Source organism: Pelophylax lessonae, assembly GCF_965119305.1.
Source record: "Pelophylax lessonae genome assembly, chromosome: 8".
Taxonomy (NCBI): Eukaryota; Metazoa; Chordata; class Amphibia; order Anura; family Ranidae; genus Pelophylax; species Pelophylax lessonae.
Window position 1 is genome coordinate 95,865,759 of NC_138775.1, and position 17,244 is coordinate 95,883,002.

Sequence of the window (17,244 nt, forward strand, 5' to 3'; positions counted from 1 at the left end):
CACCCCCTTCAGGCCGCATTGTTATGGGCAGCGGATCCGGACTGCCCGGACTTCTGCTTACCTGTCCACGGCTTCTTTTGGGAGCCTTGACTTTTGAATGGCTTGCCCTTATAATGCGACCAAAAGGCACGAAAGGACCCCTGAGAGGGCCCAAAAGAAGCATGCCTCTTACCAGGAGCCGCCTTAGCCTTGTGGGATTGGGGCAAGAGCGTGCTCTTACCATCCGTGATCCCCTTTATCAGTGTATCCAAGGACTCGCCAAAAAGGCGAGATCCATCATAGGGCAGATTGGCTAAGGTCTTGTGCGAAGATTGGTCCACAGACCAACACTTCAACCAAACCAGGCGGCGAGACAATACCGCCACACTGTGTACACGTGCAGCCAACGGTACTATATCCAAGTCCGCATCACACAAATACATGACACCCTGATGGATTTGATCCACCATATCCAATGTCGCCGGTGAGGCCGAATCAGCCACCAGGACGCGTCTAAGCACCTGCGTCCAACCTGCGACAGCCTGGGCTGCCATAAGAGAAGCAAATAGAGCTTTTAGCATAGAACCCGTAATAGAATAAGTATGACGGGCAAGAGTTCCAGCCTCCCGTCAGTGGCATCCCGGAACACCGGGGCATCCCCTGCAGGAATCGCAGTGGACTTAATCAAAAACCGCTATCGCGTGATCCACCGGAGGCGGTACACACCACTGCTCATCAGTAGCGGGCGTGAAAAGATAACGCAGCTTGAACCTACTTGGCACAGCAAAAGGCTTGCGTATATTGCGCCATTGTTCCTTAACAGCGCGCTGAAAATCATCAGTGCAGGGAAAGACCTGCGATGTCTTGCGTCTTTTCTGCGTCCCATAAGCTGCCAGGGCAGCGGGAGGACATGGTTCATCCTGCAAACGCAGTGTTTGTTTGATAGAAGCAACCAAGTCATCCATGAGTGTAGGCTCTTCAGGCGAGTCAGGGGGAGAATTATCAACCCCTTCAACCTCAGCCTCCACCTCGGACCCCACAAGATCCAGGGAGGAACGGGACCCCGATAAAGGGACCCCAGCCATAGTAGCCCCATCACCATCACCCTCTGAACCAGAGGGAATTGAAACTCTGGGCCGTTTTGTGGATTGAGCAGCCACAAGCATTTGCACCTGAGCAGCAAGGTTAGCCACAACCTCAGCCAAAACCCCCCATGGGGGGGAAACAGCAGTCCCTTGGCCTCCCACCAAGTGGTAGGAGATTTGCTTCCCTGAGAATCCATTGCCCCCAAACAATATGCTGGAGAATAAAGGGTTAACTGCCCCTTTAACAAGCGCGACGAGCGCAGCCCACCGCACACACACACTAGCACCAGAAGACCCCCACAGGGATAAAAGCTCAACTCAGGCAAGGATATAGGGATAGAGAGGATAAAAACCTGGAGAGACCACTGCTGCTGCCTCGATCGGTTCGCCCAGGGAAAAGGAGTGATGTAACTCAGGGCGCTCTATCAAAGCCTATGGAAGGCTACAAGAAAATGGCCGCCTGCAGTGTTAACATGCGGCCGGAGCAAGCGCTGCCAAAATGGCGCCGCTTGGCGCTGAAAACGCCGCTCCTCCACCACAGTGAGGACCGCTGAAAAACACTACAGTACAGTAAAACATGGCGGACCGCCGCAGCGGTCGCTGTAATGTGCCCAAACACGATACAATCATGCCCCACAGCCTGTCACACATTCACAGTCTGACACAGATAGTGCAGCACAGCCCCCCCCCCCCCCTTGCAGCCCACAGAATGCAGCAAGAGAGATAGGGAGCTTAACAGTGTGAACAGAGGCAGGGTTACACAGTCCCAGACTGACACCCCCCAAACAGACAGGTCCCCACACAGATACACTTACCTCCTAGATGGCGTGGGGAACCCGCACAGGCGAACAAGCCACTGCACATGTGACAGGGAGAGTCGCAGCCAGGACGCAGAAAAAACTGGGGTTGAGAAACCGCACAGCGTCCAGTGAGGTAGCCACCTCACCAAAGCATCCCTGCACCGAACAGGGATGGGTCGTTCATTGTGCCAGGAGCATTACCTGACTGAACGCTCGAAGGCAGGCTGGGAAGCCACTGACCCACAACCTGCGACCAGGGGGATCAGCCCGAGACCCAGCCCGCACGAATCCTCTTCATCAGAAGAACTAACTAATGCTGACAAAAATAACAGCTAAGTAAAGAGAGAGAAAAAACTCAAACAAAAATAAAAAAAAGAAGAGAAAGGCTGAGACAAAATGCCCCAGCATAGAGACATCCAGCTACTCCTGACAAGCTAGACATTGAAACTGAGGTATGAAACAGGAAGCAGGAGGGTATAGACTGAAGGGACCACCCCCTGGGGTGGGGATATGTTAAAAGCTTTAATATTGACATATTCTGTTGCCTAGCTACTCCTACGGAGCAAAGTCTAATACCCCATTGTGACGAATATGAAGATGGCGGCTACTGTCGGAGGACGTAAGAGAAATAATAATCTGATCCCCTGCAGATTTTGTAAGTTTGCCCACTTACAAAGAAAGGTCTATAATTTTTATCATAGGTGTATTTTAAATGATAGAGACAGAATAGCAACCAAAAATCCAGAAAAAAAGCAAACCATGATAAAAATGATTGATACAAATGATACAAAGTGAGTAAAAAGGGTATTTGATTCCCTACCAAACACCAATAATTCTGGCTCCCACAGTCTAGCTACAGTATGTGCTCATGTGATACACAGATTAGTCCTGTCAATTTAAGAAGGTGCTCCTAACAACAACTCGTTATGTGTAAAAAACACACCAATCCACAGAATCTCTTTCTTCCATTCAAACCTCACTATTGTGAGCAAGACCAAAAAACTGTCAAAAGACATCAGGGACAAGATTGTAGACCTGCACAAGGCTGGAATGGGCAATAAGACCATCAGCAAGAAGTTTGGTGTGAAGGAGACAACTGTTGGAGTGATTATTTGCAAATGGAAGAGATACAAAATGACCATCAATCGCCCCCAGTCGGGAGCTCCATTCAAGATTTTGCTTCATGGGGTAAGGATGATCATGAAAAAAGTTAGGGATCAGCCTAGAACTACACGGGAGGAGCTTGTGAATGATCTCAAGAAGGCACATGTACAGGCCCGTCTGAAGTTTGCCAAAGAACATCTAAAGGGTTTAGGGAAGGATTAGGAGAAATTGCTGTGGTCAGATGAGACCAGAAATTAGCTCTTTGGCATTAACTCGACTCGCCGTGTTTGGAGAAAGAAAAATGCTGACTATGACCCCAAGAACACCATCCCTACAATCAAGCACAGAGGTGGAAGCATGATGCTTTGGGGCTGTTTCTCTGCTAAAGGTAAAGGCTGTCTTTGCCATATTGAAGGGCCAATAGACGGGGCCATGTATTGTACAATCTTGGATGAGAACCTTCTTTCCTTAGCCAGAACACTGAAGATCGGTCGTGGATAGGTCTTCCAGCATAACAATGACCCAAAACATATCGCCAAAGCAACAAAAGAGTGGCTGAAGAAGCACAATAAGGTTATGGAGTGGCCTAGCCATTCTCCAGACCTAATCCTACAGAAACGTCTTACCTCTGTGCTTGCCCACAAGGGTTTCTCCACCAAGTAATAAGTCATGTTTTGCTTGGGAATCAAATTTTACTCACTGAACTGCAACTCAAATTTACTCACTGAACTGCAACTCAATTTATAACATTTGTATCATGTGTTTTTTCTGGATTTTTGGTTGATATTCTGTTTTTATCATTTAAAATACACCTGTGATAAAAATGATAGATCCTTAATTTATTTATAAGTGGACAAACTTACAAAATCTGCAGAGGTTTAAATAATGATTTTCTCAGCTGCAATACTATGTGTACAACTCATATAAATAGGAAATTAAATTAATTAAGATATAAGAAATTTAAATGTGTGTACAATTTATTAGACAAAAACAACAGATATGACTATCCTGCTGCACCACTGATGCAAGGAATCCAACCATCCACTGACATGTGTAACTTTCATTTACCTTTTAACCTCTGCCCTGAGCTGCAAAATCTGGTCTTCTACATCCTGTGGAAAGAAATGACAATCTGTTTTTAGTGACAATACATACAAACTTACCGTATATATCACCACAACTGTCCATCTCCTATGAATTCAGTCCAAGCCTGACCTGAAAGTGTTGCATACTGTGCAGATTTCAGTACTGCCATACCCGTTAGATCTTATCTCAATTTTTCCTCATCAGTACATTATCATGCTAAAACAGACACAGCTTTTTTTATTTTTATTTTACAGTGTTTACGTCACATATTTTTCTCACCTTAGACATTTGATGCATTTTTTGAAGAATGCCCTGGAGATGATCTTGTTGCTCTTGCCTCAGTCCTATCAATGCAGTCTAGAATAATGAAACCCACAAGTACAGTGAAATGCAATTATTTAGTCACCATTCTACACATGTACAGTACCATGCAAAAGTTTTGGCAGGTGTGAAGAAATGCTGTAAAGTAAGAATACTTTCAAAAATATATTTATTAACCCCTTCACACCGACTGTACACAAATATGTGGCCTTGGCTCGAAGGGGTTGTACCAGGTGATGCCTGCAGCTGCAGGCATTACCCCAGTACAGTTTTTTTTAGAGCCATTGGTTGGCTTTTTTTCAGATAACAACCAATGCAGCTAAGAAGCTGCTCAGCCGCTATCCCAAGCAGCGGGAGGGGACATCCTCCCCTCCTTTCACGGCTCGCCGAGGCTCTCTCGTTCCAGCGGGAGACCCGAGCGACCAGCAGGCATGTCCACCAGCTGGCCGAAGACCCAAACAAAGCCGGAATCAGCTTCGATCCAGTCTCAGGTCTAGTAACTCAAAAGCAATGTCATGCTATCACTTCCGGTTTACAAAAGACTTAAAGGCGCCAAATTAAAAAAAATGACAGCATTCAAAACAGCCAAACTTGGCGTTTTGAATGCTTTTAGGTGCAAAGGAGGGATTTGGGGTCTTATAGACCCCAGATCGCTTCATAAAGAGTACCTGTCACTGCCCTTTACTGTCACAAGGGATGTTCACATTCCTCCTGACAGCAATAAAAGTGATCAGAATTTTTTTTTCAAAGAGAGTGTAAAAAAAAAAGATAAAAAAAATTAAGCGCAATATTCCCTCCGTGCTTGCACGAAGAACCAACCGCAAATGTAGTCAGTGTTCAAACCACACATGTGAGGTATCGCCATGATTGTTAAAGTGACAGCAATAATTCTAGCACAAGACCTCCTCTGTAACTCTAAGCTGGTAGCATGCAGAAATATTTAAATCTTCGCCTATGGAAATTTTTAAGTACCATAGTTTGTCGCAATCGTAAGTATGACATGTTAGGTGGCGTATTTACTCAGTATTATCTTTCACATTATACAAAAAATTGGGCTATTTATACTGTTTTGTTTTTCTTTAATACATGAAAGTGTATTTTATCCAAAGAAATTGCGTTTGAAAGACTGCTGCACAAATACTGTGTGACATAAAATATTGCAACGATCGCCATTTTTTCTCTAGGGTCTGTGCTAAAATATATATATATATATATATATATATATATATATATATATATATATAGTTTGGGGGTTCTAAGTAATTTTCCAGCAACAAACACAGATTTTATCTGTAAGGCTAAGGCATGAAGGGGTTAATTGTTTAGTTTTATCAATTTACAAGATGCAAAGTAAGCAAACAAAAGACAAATATAAATCAAATCAATATTTGGTGTTACTACCCTTTGGCTTCAAACCAGCAACAATTCCTACTCTTACACACTGTACAATTGCACAGTCAAGGATTTTGCAGGATTTGAGTCAGGTGTATGATAAACACATTATTCCAAGCAGGTGCTAATAATCATCAATTTTATATGTAGATTGAAACACAGTCATTTACTGAAACAGAAACAGCTGTGTAGGAGGCTTAAAACTGGGTGAGGAACAGCCAAGTACTCTACTAATTGTCAGCAGCGTGTAAACACGTCTGCTCCTTGACAGCTGCTGGTCTCATTCCAGCATTCTGGTTTTGGTTGTGATGCATTCTCCCCATCTACCAGTCCACCTTCAAGGTGATTGATGTAGCCAGTCTCTGGGTGGAGACAAAACCGGATGTAAGCCAGTCAAGCCTGCAGTCTCATGCTTGTGATAGTGTGTTTAACAGGTGCTTCAAGCTCCCTGTTTGTCTGCCCTGCTCTGCTGTTTGGATTACCCTGCCTATGACCTCAGATCGGAACTTGGGACTACTTTTTGAACTCTATAAACAATTCCTGCAGCGCTCATACACAAATCCTTTGTGCAAAAATGAACATAAAGTAATAAATAACATATATAAAAATCAAACAAGACACTCACTCTATATTGCCAGTTGCATGTTGCATGTTGCTTTTGAACTATGTTGCTTCATTGTTGCTAATGCTGTGCAAGCATGTGTGTGCCTAACCCTCTTAACTCTGCCTGCCTTTTGACTACGGATTGGACACTGACTATACTGAACCTTGCCTGCCTTGTGTCTGGACTGTCTTTGGACCACTCTGCCTATCTGCCAACCACACCTGGTTTACAGTGCTCAACCTGTTTACAGTGCTCAGTTTGCGCCAGCCCTGGCGTGGTAGCCAGGTACTATAGCAATGTGTATAAGACAACCAAGTACCGGTAGTCTGCTGCCTTATGTGAAAGGGGTCTGTTATAAGCAAAGAACACAAAAGCCAGCTATAGTGCCTCCACCTACGATTCGACCTTGAATATGGATTGATTTATATTTTAATTTTTTTATATTTGTATTTTTACTCATTGGATTGATATTTATTTATTGTATTTATTTGAGCCCGGTCTATTGCCAAATTAATTACTCGTGGAATCACGCCAAACTTCGGTTCCTAAAAATCTCTATAGGCAACGCTTTACAAAATTTTACAGGTTACCAGTTTAGAGTTACAGTGAAGGTCTTGGGCTAGAATTGTTGCTCTCGCTCTAACGTTTGTGGTGATACCTCACATGTATGGATTGACCGCTGTTTACATATATGTGGCCGCGACGAACGCATGCGTTCGCTTCCGCTTGCGAGCACGCGGGGACGGGAGCACTTTAAAAAAAATTTTGTACTGTTTATTTTATTTTTACACTTTCCCATTAATTTTTTTTGATCACTTTTATTTCTATTACAAGGAATGTAAACATCCCTTGTAATAGGAATAGTGAATGACAGGTCATCTTTATTGGGAGAACTGGGGTCAATAAGACCCCAGATCTCTCCTACAGGCTGGAAAGCCTGAAATAAAAAAAACAAAAAAAAAAAAAAACTATCAGGGCTATTCAGCCGAGATTAGTGCAGTATTGAAAACTGCCAGGCTGCGTATGACGTCATCACGTCGCGCCCAGGCCTCCGAGAGTCATAGAGACTGCCAGGGACCATCTGGTCCTCGCAGTCTCTGTGGTGTACTTCTGCCGGCGGCCGATTCCTTCTCCGGCTCGCCGATCGGAGGGGGGAGCCAGTAGAAGCACCTAAGGGACACCCCTCCCACCGCCTGTAAGAACGATCAAGCGGCTGCACAGCTGCTGTGATTGTTCTTATGGTGAAGGGAATCGCCAGGTGAAAAAAATGATATCTGAATGATGCCTGCAGTTGCAGGCATCATTCGGATATCCCCACTTAAAGCCCAGGACATCATATGACGTCCAGCGGTAAGGAAGTGGATAATTTACATAATTAAACTTGCATAGAAATGTTTACACAGTAGTGTAAATTAGTAAAAAATATATCCATTTATCATACCTTTGTCTTCTCTGTGCCTTCTTGCAGAATCTCTTCTCTTAAAGCTGAATCTCTGGAGACGGAAAGGCCTTTGAAAATCTGAATAACCTCTTCTCGATGTATTCCAGTGTCTGTGGAAGGGGCCAATTCCATAGTTCTTAACAATTTCTTTTCATCCTCTAAGCCCTGAAACCTTTTTTCTAGAGACTCCATGCGGGACATTAATTCAGCCTTTTAAAAGAGAAAATAATGTTTATAAGAGAACGTTTAAACATAATATATTGTTTGGATAATATTTCTCATTCATTACCCATTAGGTACCATAAAAATTGGATTTTTGTCTTATCGTAAATTCCTTTTCTTTGGATTACTGACGGACACAGCTCCATATCTTCTTTGACCTTTGGGTTATGCTGCTGTTCTTAGGAGTAGGACACTAGGCAGAAAAGAGTTAACAAAAGCTTGACTATTCCCCTAGGGCAGTCCCAGGGGGTATACTCCCACTTCCTGCTATAGGATCTCAGTTTTGTAACAAGCAGTGTCAGAAGAATACATAACCCAACTCCAGAGAGGGGCGGGTGCTGTGTCCATCAATGAACATCAGAGAAAAGGATTTTACGATAAGACAAAAATCCCATTTTCTCTTTTGTTCATTGATAGACACAGCTCCATATCTTCTTTGACCCTTGGGGCGTCACAAAGCAGTGTCAGCATGAGGGGTGGGAAAAACACAGCAATAAACAGAATTCCCAAAAAGGGCTAAACGTAGCCAACCAGGTAACCAAAGATCTCAACCAGAAACAACTGGAGCTCACCTAGCAGGAGAAAATACACCCTCAAGAGGCAGAAGCCTCTGCAACAGCGGCCTGCAAAACTTTGCGGCCAAAAGAAGCATCCGCAGATTCCAACATATCCACCTTGTAAAGTTTTGTGAATGTGTGTACAGACGACCAATGACACCTGATGACGGAAGGCCCAGGGCGCCCTTGTAGAATGCGTGTTAATAAGGAAAGGATGAACCTGACCCTTGAAAGAATAGGCATGCACCACCGTCTGCCTAATACTTCTGGAAATGGTCGGAGCAGTTGCAGCCTGCCACTTACGAGAACCATCCATAAGGACAAAAAGGGAATCCAATTTTCGATCAACTCAGTCACCGCCAAATACACTCCGATAGCCCGGACCATATCCAGGGAATGTAATGCAATTTCTATAGGGTGTTTAGGCTTAGGACACAAGGAAGGCAACACAGTGTCTTCATTTAAGCGGAGCCCCAAGACGACCTTGGGAAGGAATGACTGATGGGAACGGAGTACCACCTTGTCCCTGTGGACCACAAAGCAAGTGATAGGTACCAAGAAAGCCACCTTCTGTGACTGAGTAAGCAGAGGAAATTCACAAATATGTTCAAAAGGCAGTTTTTGAAGAACCGGGGACCTTACCGGAGGACCCAAGTGGCAGACTCCCTGCACGAAAGTGTGAACCCAAGAATTTGTAGCCAACAGCTATTTGAAGAAAATTGCCAAGGCCGAAATCTGGCTCTTGATGGTACCCAGGGCCAAACGCTGATCGACACCACTTTGTAACAGATACAAAAAAAGGGTGCAGCGCAAATCACATGCAACAAAGATAAATTACTATAGCAGCAACAATTGGAAAAATGGGTAAAGGAACTGTCCATAGGTATAGATAAAGTCCCAGAAGACCTTTAAGGCACATAAATCCGCATAAGGTCCTGGAAAACGGGTAACACAGGAATCATTTAATGAACATCCCCTTCACCAAAGGCACACATATGCGCTCACCTCAATATTTGACCCCTGTATTACCAGCGGGTCAAAAAACGCAGAGCATCAATCCTTCCAATAATAGACACTACCAGGATACAGCAAGCCTCCTATGGTGCAGCTGCTTGGGGATAGACTCCAATCGATGTATGAAAAGAGAAAAGAGGCCTCTAAGCGTATAATGTATGGTACTGGATAGTTTAATATAGAATCACACTTTCATATAAACAGGATAAAAAGCGCAGTAAAACTCCATCACATCAACAGCGCCGCAGGCTCTGCACATAGGCAGTCGGCCGTGCAGACCCTCGAAACAGCAGCGGGTGACGTCAACGAAGTCGACTCCGCCTCCCGTACGCGGCGTTATGTCCTACGGGACTTCGTCAGCACGGGTAACGCCACAAATTGATAGTGCTCCTCGCCCACAGCAAAGCGAAGAAAATGCTGATGCCCAACATATTTTGGGATCTGAAGGTAAGCGTCCTTGATATTGATAGAGGCCAGAAAATCCCCTTGATGAAGGAATGCCACTACCGTGCGAATGGATTCCATTCTGAATTTCTGAACCCGCACGAAAGCGGTTCAGGGCCTTGAGGTCCAAGATTGGATGGACCTTGCCCCAGGGCCGATCCTAGGGTCACAGACGCCTGGGTGCAGAAATTTTTCTGGCGCCCCCACATGGGCGTGGTCATCTTACTAACCCCTCCCCTTTACAAATGTTTCTATGGCAATGGCTCAAACACAGATGTTCCCCTAAAAAGTCTTCCTTACCCCGGGACCCTCCCACGATCTCTTAACAATAAACAAATTACAGTAAGAGAAGCAGAGTACTCTAATGGGAACTGGAGGGGGGTCTCTCTAATGGACACAGAGAGGGTATCTGTTAGAGAGTCTGTTAGACAGATCCCCCAGACAGGAGATGGTAAGAGACTGCAGACTTGATACAAGAGATGGTCAGAGACTGCGGATATGATACAAGAGATCAATGCATTGATGCAGCCTCATCAGTGCCCACCAAATGCAGCCTCATCAGTGCCCATCAAATGCAGCCTCACCAGTGCCCACCAAATGCAGTCTACCAGAGCCCACCAAATGCAGCCTACCAGTGCCCACCAAATGCAGCCTACCAGTGTCCACCAAATGCAGATTACCAGTGCCCACCAAATGCATCTTACCAGTCCCCACCAAATGCAGCCTACCATGCCTACCAGCCTGCACCTTATATGTACACTGTATAGAGAATATACTGTGACCGTCACTATACATCACAATATGACTATATTGAACACATACAATATATGCAGATGATATATTATGCCAGCCATACACATCCAATATGGATTATAGTGTGTACCCACATTTATACTGATTGCTCACTGTGTTTATTCGGGAAGGGTCTGGTAAACATGGAATTTTTACCAGTCCCCCGCTGTCCATCTCCTGGCAGCTGCACTGATTTCCCGCCCAGCAGCAGCTACAGCTACAGGGGTGGAGAGGAAGCCGGGCAGCAGCTGCAGGGAGGTGGGTGCAGATTGGTGCTGTAGTGGGGAGCCCAGTACAGGAAGTGCCGGAGCACCATGCAGTGAAGAGGATTCTTTGACAGATTTGGATTCCCTGGTCTGAAGCTCCCCTGCAGTAGCTAAAGCCAGCTGGAGGGAACCCGGCCAGCAGCACTGCAGGCAGGTGGCATGGGGTATCGGTAAGGGGGGTCAAAGCAGTGGGGGAATCTATTATTGGAGTTAAATCCCCCATAACTCCCCTGCAGTAAGGGTGAGGAGCAAACAGCTGCAAAGAAGTCACAGGGCATCCGTGATGGGAGAAAGGGGGAAAATAAGCAAGGAGGAGGGGACATCTGGAAGCAGCTCCTCCATGTGTGCATTGTGTGTTAGATAACACTAGGCCCCCTTAGGGCCTGTGTGCTGCACAAATGGATGTATGGACTGTACACTGTGCCCATAAGACATGCAGACTCCATGCAATACAGGCCACACAGTCTTTGCCCACAGCTTCTTATATACAAACATACACAGCCCGGGGGTAAGGTGCCAGGTACAGACCTCCTATGCCCACACTCCCAGCACCCAGCAGATGGCTTTCTGATTGGCTGCACTGCATACTAGTTCCATTTAGAACAGCCTTGCCAGAGGTTACCCACGCTCACCCCCCCCCCAGATGCCCACATAATGGGTACACAACACAAAGTTACATCCCTTTATCCCTTATTTGTGTCACATAGAAGAGCGACGCAGCCCAGTACAGTGACAGCAGCTATGTCTCAAGGCTCCCTTCCAGAGGTGTCTCAAGGCTCCCTTCCAGAGGTGCCCCCCACCCCCGGTGTGCCTGGCTGGTCTCAGCTCTGCTATGTGTGAGGCTCACACAGGAATGAGGATTGCACACTGGAATCTTCCACTGCGGCACTCGGCAGAGGAGCTCCCCCCTGCACACATGGTACGGCCGGATATAGGCACAAGGTGGCTCGGGGAGGATCGGAGCCTGCATTGGGAACACGGCTGTGATATGGTGGGCTGACAGAGGGCCTTTTCTTTTTGAGCAGCTCGGGCACTTACCTTCTTCCCGCGTCGGCTCTGGCTCCGCCCCACGAGCAGTGTTGACTGAAGGAGGCGGAGCTGCCTTCTCCTTCACACTGGCTGTACCGCTCGCCCCCGCCCATACGTCACTGCCGCTCGAGGAGGGGAGGACTCTGCCACTGGAGCTTCGGCGCCCCTCCTCCGTCTCCAGCTCGGGCACTTACCTTCTTCCCGCGGCGGCTCTGGCTCCGCCCCACGAGCAGCGTGGACTGAAGGAGGCGGAGCTGCCTTCTCCTTCACACTGGCCGTACTGCTCGCCCCCGCCCATACGTCACTGCCGCTGGAGGAGGGGAGGACTCTGCCACTGGAGCTTCGGCGCCCCTCCTCCGCCTCAGCTCGCGGCGCCTGGGTGCGGTGAACCCCTTGCACCCGCTCAGGATCGGCCCTGCCTTGCCCTCCTTCCTTGGAACAGTAAATAGGTTTGAATAAAACCCCTGAAAATGTTCCGACTCCCTGTTTGAGCAAATCCTGAACCGCTCCGGGAAGGCCCTGAAGCCAATCCGGGGACAGGCGCAGGTTGGAAGGAAAAAAACTTGCTGGGGCGAAGACCGAAACTCGATCTTGTAACCGGACTGGATCAACTCAAGGACCCATTTGTCTTGAATGAAGGAGGTCCACGGTTTCCGGAAAGAAGCGAAGACATCCGCCTACCCAATATATGGGTCAGGGTGTCCCATCAGGCAGAGGAGGACTTGTCTGCGGGGCCAGTGGAGCCCCGCTTTTGACTTGCAAATCCAGGGTCTCTTGGAACCTCCCAAGAAGGTACGGAGGATTCTGAACCCTTGTCCTGCGCCCCCGCGCGATAAAAGGGCCTCTTGTGAGCTGAAAAGACAGGACCACGTTTTGGGCGAGGCTCTCTGCTTTTAGTGACCTGTGGAAGCAGGATGCTGATACCTCCCGTGAGACCTTTAATGATCACTTCCAGTGGAAGCTCCAAAGAGACGATCCCCCACAAAGGGAAGATCAATTAGCACCTTTTTGGAAGCCTGGTCTGCAGACCAGCATTTCAGCCAAATCGTGCGGCGAAGGGTCATCGCAGCCACAGACGCCCTGCAGGCTAATAGGGCCGCATCCACGGAGGCATCACATATAAACTGTAAACCCTGTATCAGCTGGTCCGCCAATTCTGCCAGCTCAGGGGGATGTTGACCCCCCTTTCAAATCCTGTCACAGAAGCTTTGCCCATTTCGTTAAGGTCTGAGAGACCAAGGAAAATGCAAACACCAGCCTCAAGATTGAACCAGCCACGGGGAACAGGTGTGGCGGACCAGAGATTCAGCATTCCTGTCTACAAGGACTTTAAAAGATAGAGCGTCCTCCACAGGTAGCAGAGTGACTTTATTCAACCTGGAAACCTGACCGGTGGGACTGTCAGTTTCTTTAAGAGGGATTACACAAAGGGATACCTCCTTGCAAAATGCTTAGGTATCCCAACCATGCATTTCGGGGGAACCCAACTGACCAGTGACAATATCGTCGAAATAGGTGGGAAAAGGAAATACCTTAGTCGCCCTGGAAGGCCTGCAGGGTACCAAAGTGCATCGACCCGGCCTACGTAGCTGTGTCCTCCATTTTTAAAGTTTCCCATACTGAAACAATCAGTGCCTCCACAAGCGCTTTCTCTAGCACAGAGGTAGTGGAAGAGTACCCATCCTCACTGTCTGAACACTCAAAGTGCGTGGACGCAGACCTTGTGGGGTGACTTGCGTCTGTGACGGCCAAATCAGACTCGGAATCTGAGGATGCAGAGGAAGCAGGTGAAGGCAGAGGGCGCTTTTTACTGGGTCACTTCTGAAGAGCCATATCCACTTTAGACACCAGTGACTGCATGCAGGACCACCGTCATGGCCACCAGGGCAGACTGAGACCCAGATGGTCCCGCAGCCTCTGATAGTGGGTCAGGTGGTGACATGTGCTCTGGGGACTCCATAGTAACCTAGGGACCACCAGTGATATTTGCCCAAAAAACTGAGAAAATCGCAGTGACTACCGCTGAACCAACCGTACTACAAGTCCGAGCGCACTTATCAGCGCTACTATAGCAGGAGGATGCAGTATCTACAACCCCAAGACTCCTGTACACTACAAGAAAATGGCCACCCATCGACTTCAATGGGAAACTATGAAAACATTGCCTGCCGGACTACACAAACATGGCGCCTGAGCTCCCATGCATTAAACAATGGGCAAACAGTGGCGCAACGCGGCGAGCGCGCGACTCCCTGGGGCTCAGGGACCCAAACAGGTACCTCATCAGCAATGGGGGGCTTAGTTAGGGATCCCCCTCCAGGCATATGGCACACGTGAAAATGGAGCGCGCTCTTATCCCCCCTCCAGCCACTGCTCTCACCCATCCTACCAATCAGTACCGCCACCCCAGCCACGAGGGGGGGTAGCTAGTGCAGGTGAACCCACAAATGAGGAGGGGATGCCATTAGGGTACAAAGGGTACGAGGGACTCACTCCGAAATTCCCATAGGAAAAAGGGGGACACTACTCATACCTTCGGACGCAGGCAGGCACCACTCCGGTCAGATCACCTCCCCATCTTGGAATGGGGGCGCTGTGGGGCAGAGGTACGCTGCGACCCGGTCGTGTGCGTCCTTGCAACGTGTTTCACTCGCCGGCCAGCCCCCCTCCAGTGGGGCTACGTTGCGGCCAACCTAGCATGGAGCTCGCTGGCTAGCCTGGGGAGAACGTAAGGATCTAGGATATCCAGTGCGTCACCCAGTCCAGCAGTCGATTGTAGTTCTCACTGGAACAGACTTGATTGTAGAAGAAAACAAAAAAAGGAAGCAGGTGAAGGTCAAGTTTTGTTTAAAAATGAAAAAATGCCAGGACCATAGATCCCAGCAAGGACCTAGGTCCTTACTCCTGACTAGGCAGAAAAAAAACTGAGATCCTATAGCAGGAAGTGGGAGTATAACTCCTGGGACTGCCCTACTGGGCATAGTCAAGCTTTTTTTTTAAACTCTTTTCCACCTAGTGTCCTACTCCTCAGAAGAGCAGCATAACCCAAGGGTCAAAGAAGATATGGAGCTGTGTCCGTCAATGAACGCAAGAGAAAATGGGATTTTTGACTTACCGTAAAATCCATTTCTCTGATGTTCATTGACGGACACAGCTCCTAATCTTCTTACCATTGGGTTATAAAGCCCCCCTACAGGAGTAGGACACTAGGCAGAAAAAAAGTCTGGGCAGTCCCAGGGGGTATACTCCCTCTCTCTGCTATAGGTACTCAGTTTTGTTACAAGCAGTGTCAGAAGAATTACAACTCCACAGAGGGGTGAGTGCTGTTTCCGTCAATGAACATCAGACAAATGGATTTTACCATTCCCATTTTCTCTTTCGTTCATTGATGGACACAGCTCTTGATCTTCTTAACCATTGGGAAGTCCCAAAGTAGTGTTAAACATGAGGGGTGGGAACAGTGAAAAAGAAATTCCCAAGGTTAAACTATAGTGGACCAGGTAAACAGGAGCTCAACCAAAACAACTGGAGCCCACCTGAAAAAACAGATTTTTGTAAGAATCCTTTTCTCTGAAGTCCATTGACAGACGCAGCAGCAATGCTTCTTTACCCTTGGGTTATGCACCATCTACAGGAATAGAGTAGGCAGCGAAAAAAATTCAGACACGCCTATAGGGCGGAATAACCCCCCACACACTGTGCTCTCAAATCAGTTTTGTAGCAAGCAGTAAAAAGAAGACATAAACCATCCCTATAATAGAGAGGCGGGTGCTGCGTCTGTCAATGGGCTTCAGAGCAAAGGGTTTTACTGTAAGTTCTTACAAAAATCCAGTTTTCTCTATCGTCCACTGACAGATGCAGCAGCAATGTTTCTTTCCCGCTGGGACGTCCCAAAGCAGTATAGGCATGAGGGGTGGGAAGAACACAACCAAAAAACAGTTAATGTATTTCCAAGGCTAAAAAAACATAGCCAACTGGGTAAGAAGAAAGCTCAACCAGTAACAACAGGAGCTTACCCACGAACAAAGTTTGACCCCTTAAAGGGAAAAAGACAAGTACCTTTACACAGCAGCCTGCAAAACCTTGCGGCCAAAAGAGGCATCTGTAAATGCCAATAAATAAATTTTGAAAAAGTATGCACGGATGACCAAGTCGCCGCCTTACACACTTAAGCAACAGATGCCTGATGACGAAAAGCCCAAGAGGCACTCAGCGCTCTAGTAGAATGCGCTCTCACAGGGAAAGGAGGAACCAGACCCTTCAATGAATAAGCCTGAACAACCGTCTGCCTAATCCATCTGGATATGGTCGCAGCATACGCAGCCAAACCCTTACGAGATCCCTCGGTAAGGACAAAAAGAGAATCTGATGACCTAAAAGGCTCCGTGGCCGACAGGTAAATCCTGATTGCCTGAACCACATCCAGAGAAGGCAAGGCAATTTCCTTGGGATGCTTAGGCTTAGGACAGAGTGAAGGCAGAACAATGTCTTCATTTAAATGGAAATCAGACACCACCTTAGGAAAAAAAGACTGATTAGATCGGAGAATCACTTTATCTCTATGAACGACCAAGTAAGGCGAACGACCGGAAAGCGCCGCCAATTCAGACACTCTGCGGGCAGAAGTAGTAGCCGCACTCAGGAGTAGATGAAATGGAAGTGTTTTATTCCCCATAAAACTTGAATACATACAGTGCATCACACAGACATGGGACAGGTTGACGCGTTTCACGATTCTACAGATCGCTTACTCATAACCAATATCACTCATACCATTGGTTATGAGTAAGCGATCTGTAGAATCGTGAAACGCGTCAACCTGTCCCATGTCTGTGTGATGCACTGTATGTATTCAAGTTTTATGGGGAATAAAACACTTCCATTTCATCTACTCCTGAGAACGGTCAAACTCTCTCTTTGATTACTTGATGACTGGATGGCGGATTCGACCTGCACCAGAGTGCCTTGCCTCACCTGAGCGGCTTTTTTCTGTTACTACAGAAGTAATAGCCACCAGTAAGGCAACCTTCTGAGATAACAAAGGCAGAGATATGTCCCTAATATTCTCAATAGGAGACTTCTGAAGAACAGACAAAGCCAAATTCAGA

At 47.1% G+C, this 17,244-nt stretch overlaps 1 protein-coding gene across 3 annotated transcripts in view; it reads right to left on the reverse strand.

Moving 5' to 3' along the window:
* The window catches only part of SUN2 (Sad1 and UNC84 domain containing 2), a 304,040-nt gene that overhangs the window by 115,834 nt on the left and 170,962 nt on the right, over nt 1–17,244 (reverse strand). For all 3 annotated transcript variants that reach the window (XM_082266172.1, XM_082266170.1, XM_082266171.1), the window contains exons 10-12: nt 7,813–8,022; nt 4,334–4,411; nt 4,037–4,080 (exon numbers count right to left, since the gene is read on the reverse strand). In XM_082266172.1, coding sequence (XP_082122298.1) covers nt 4,037–4,080; nt 4,334–4,411; nt 7,813–8,022 — 332 coding nt within the window. The remainder of the gene's footprint in view (nt 1–4,036; nt 4,081–4,333; nt 4,412–7,812; nt 8,023–17,244) is intronic.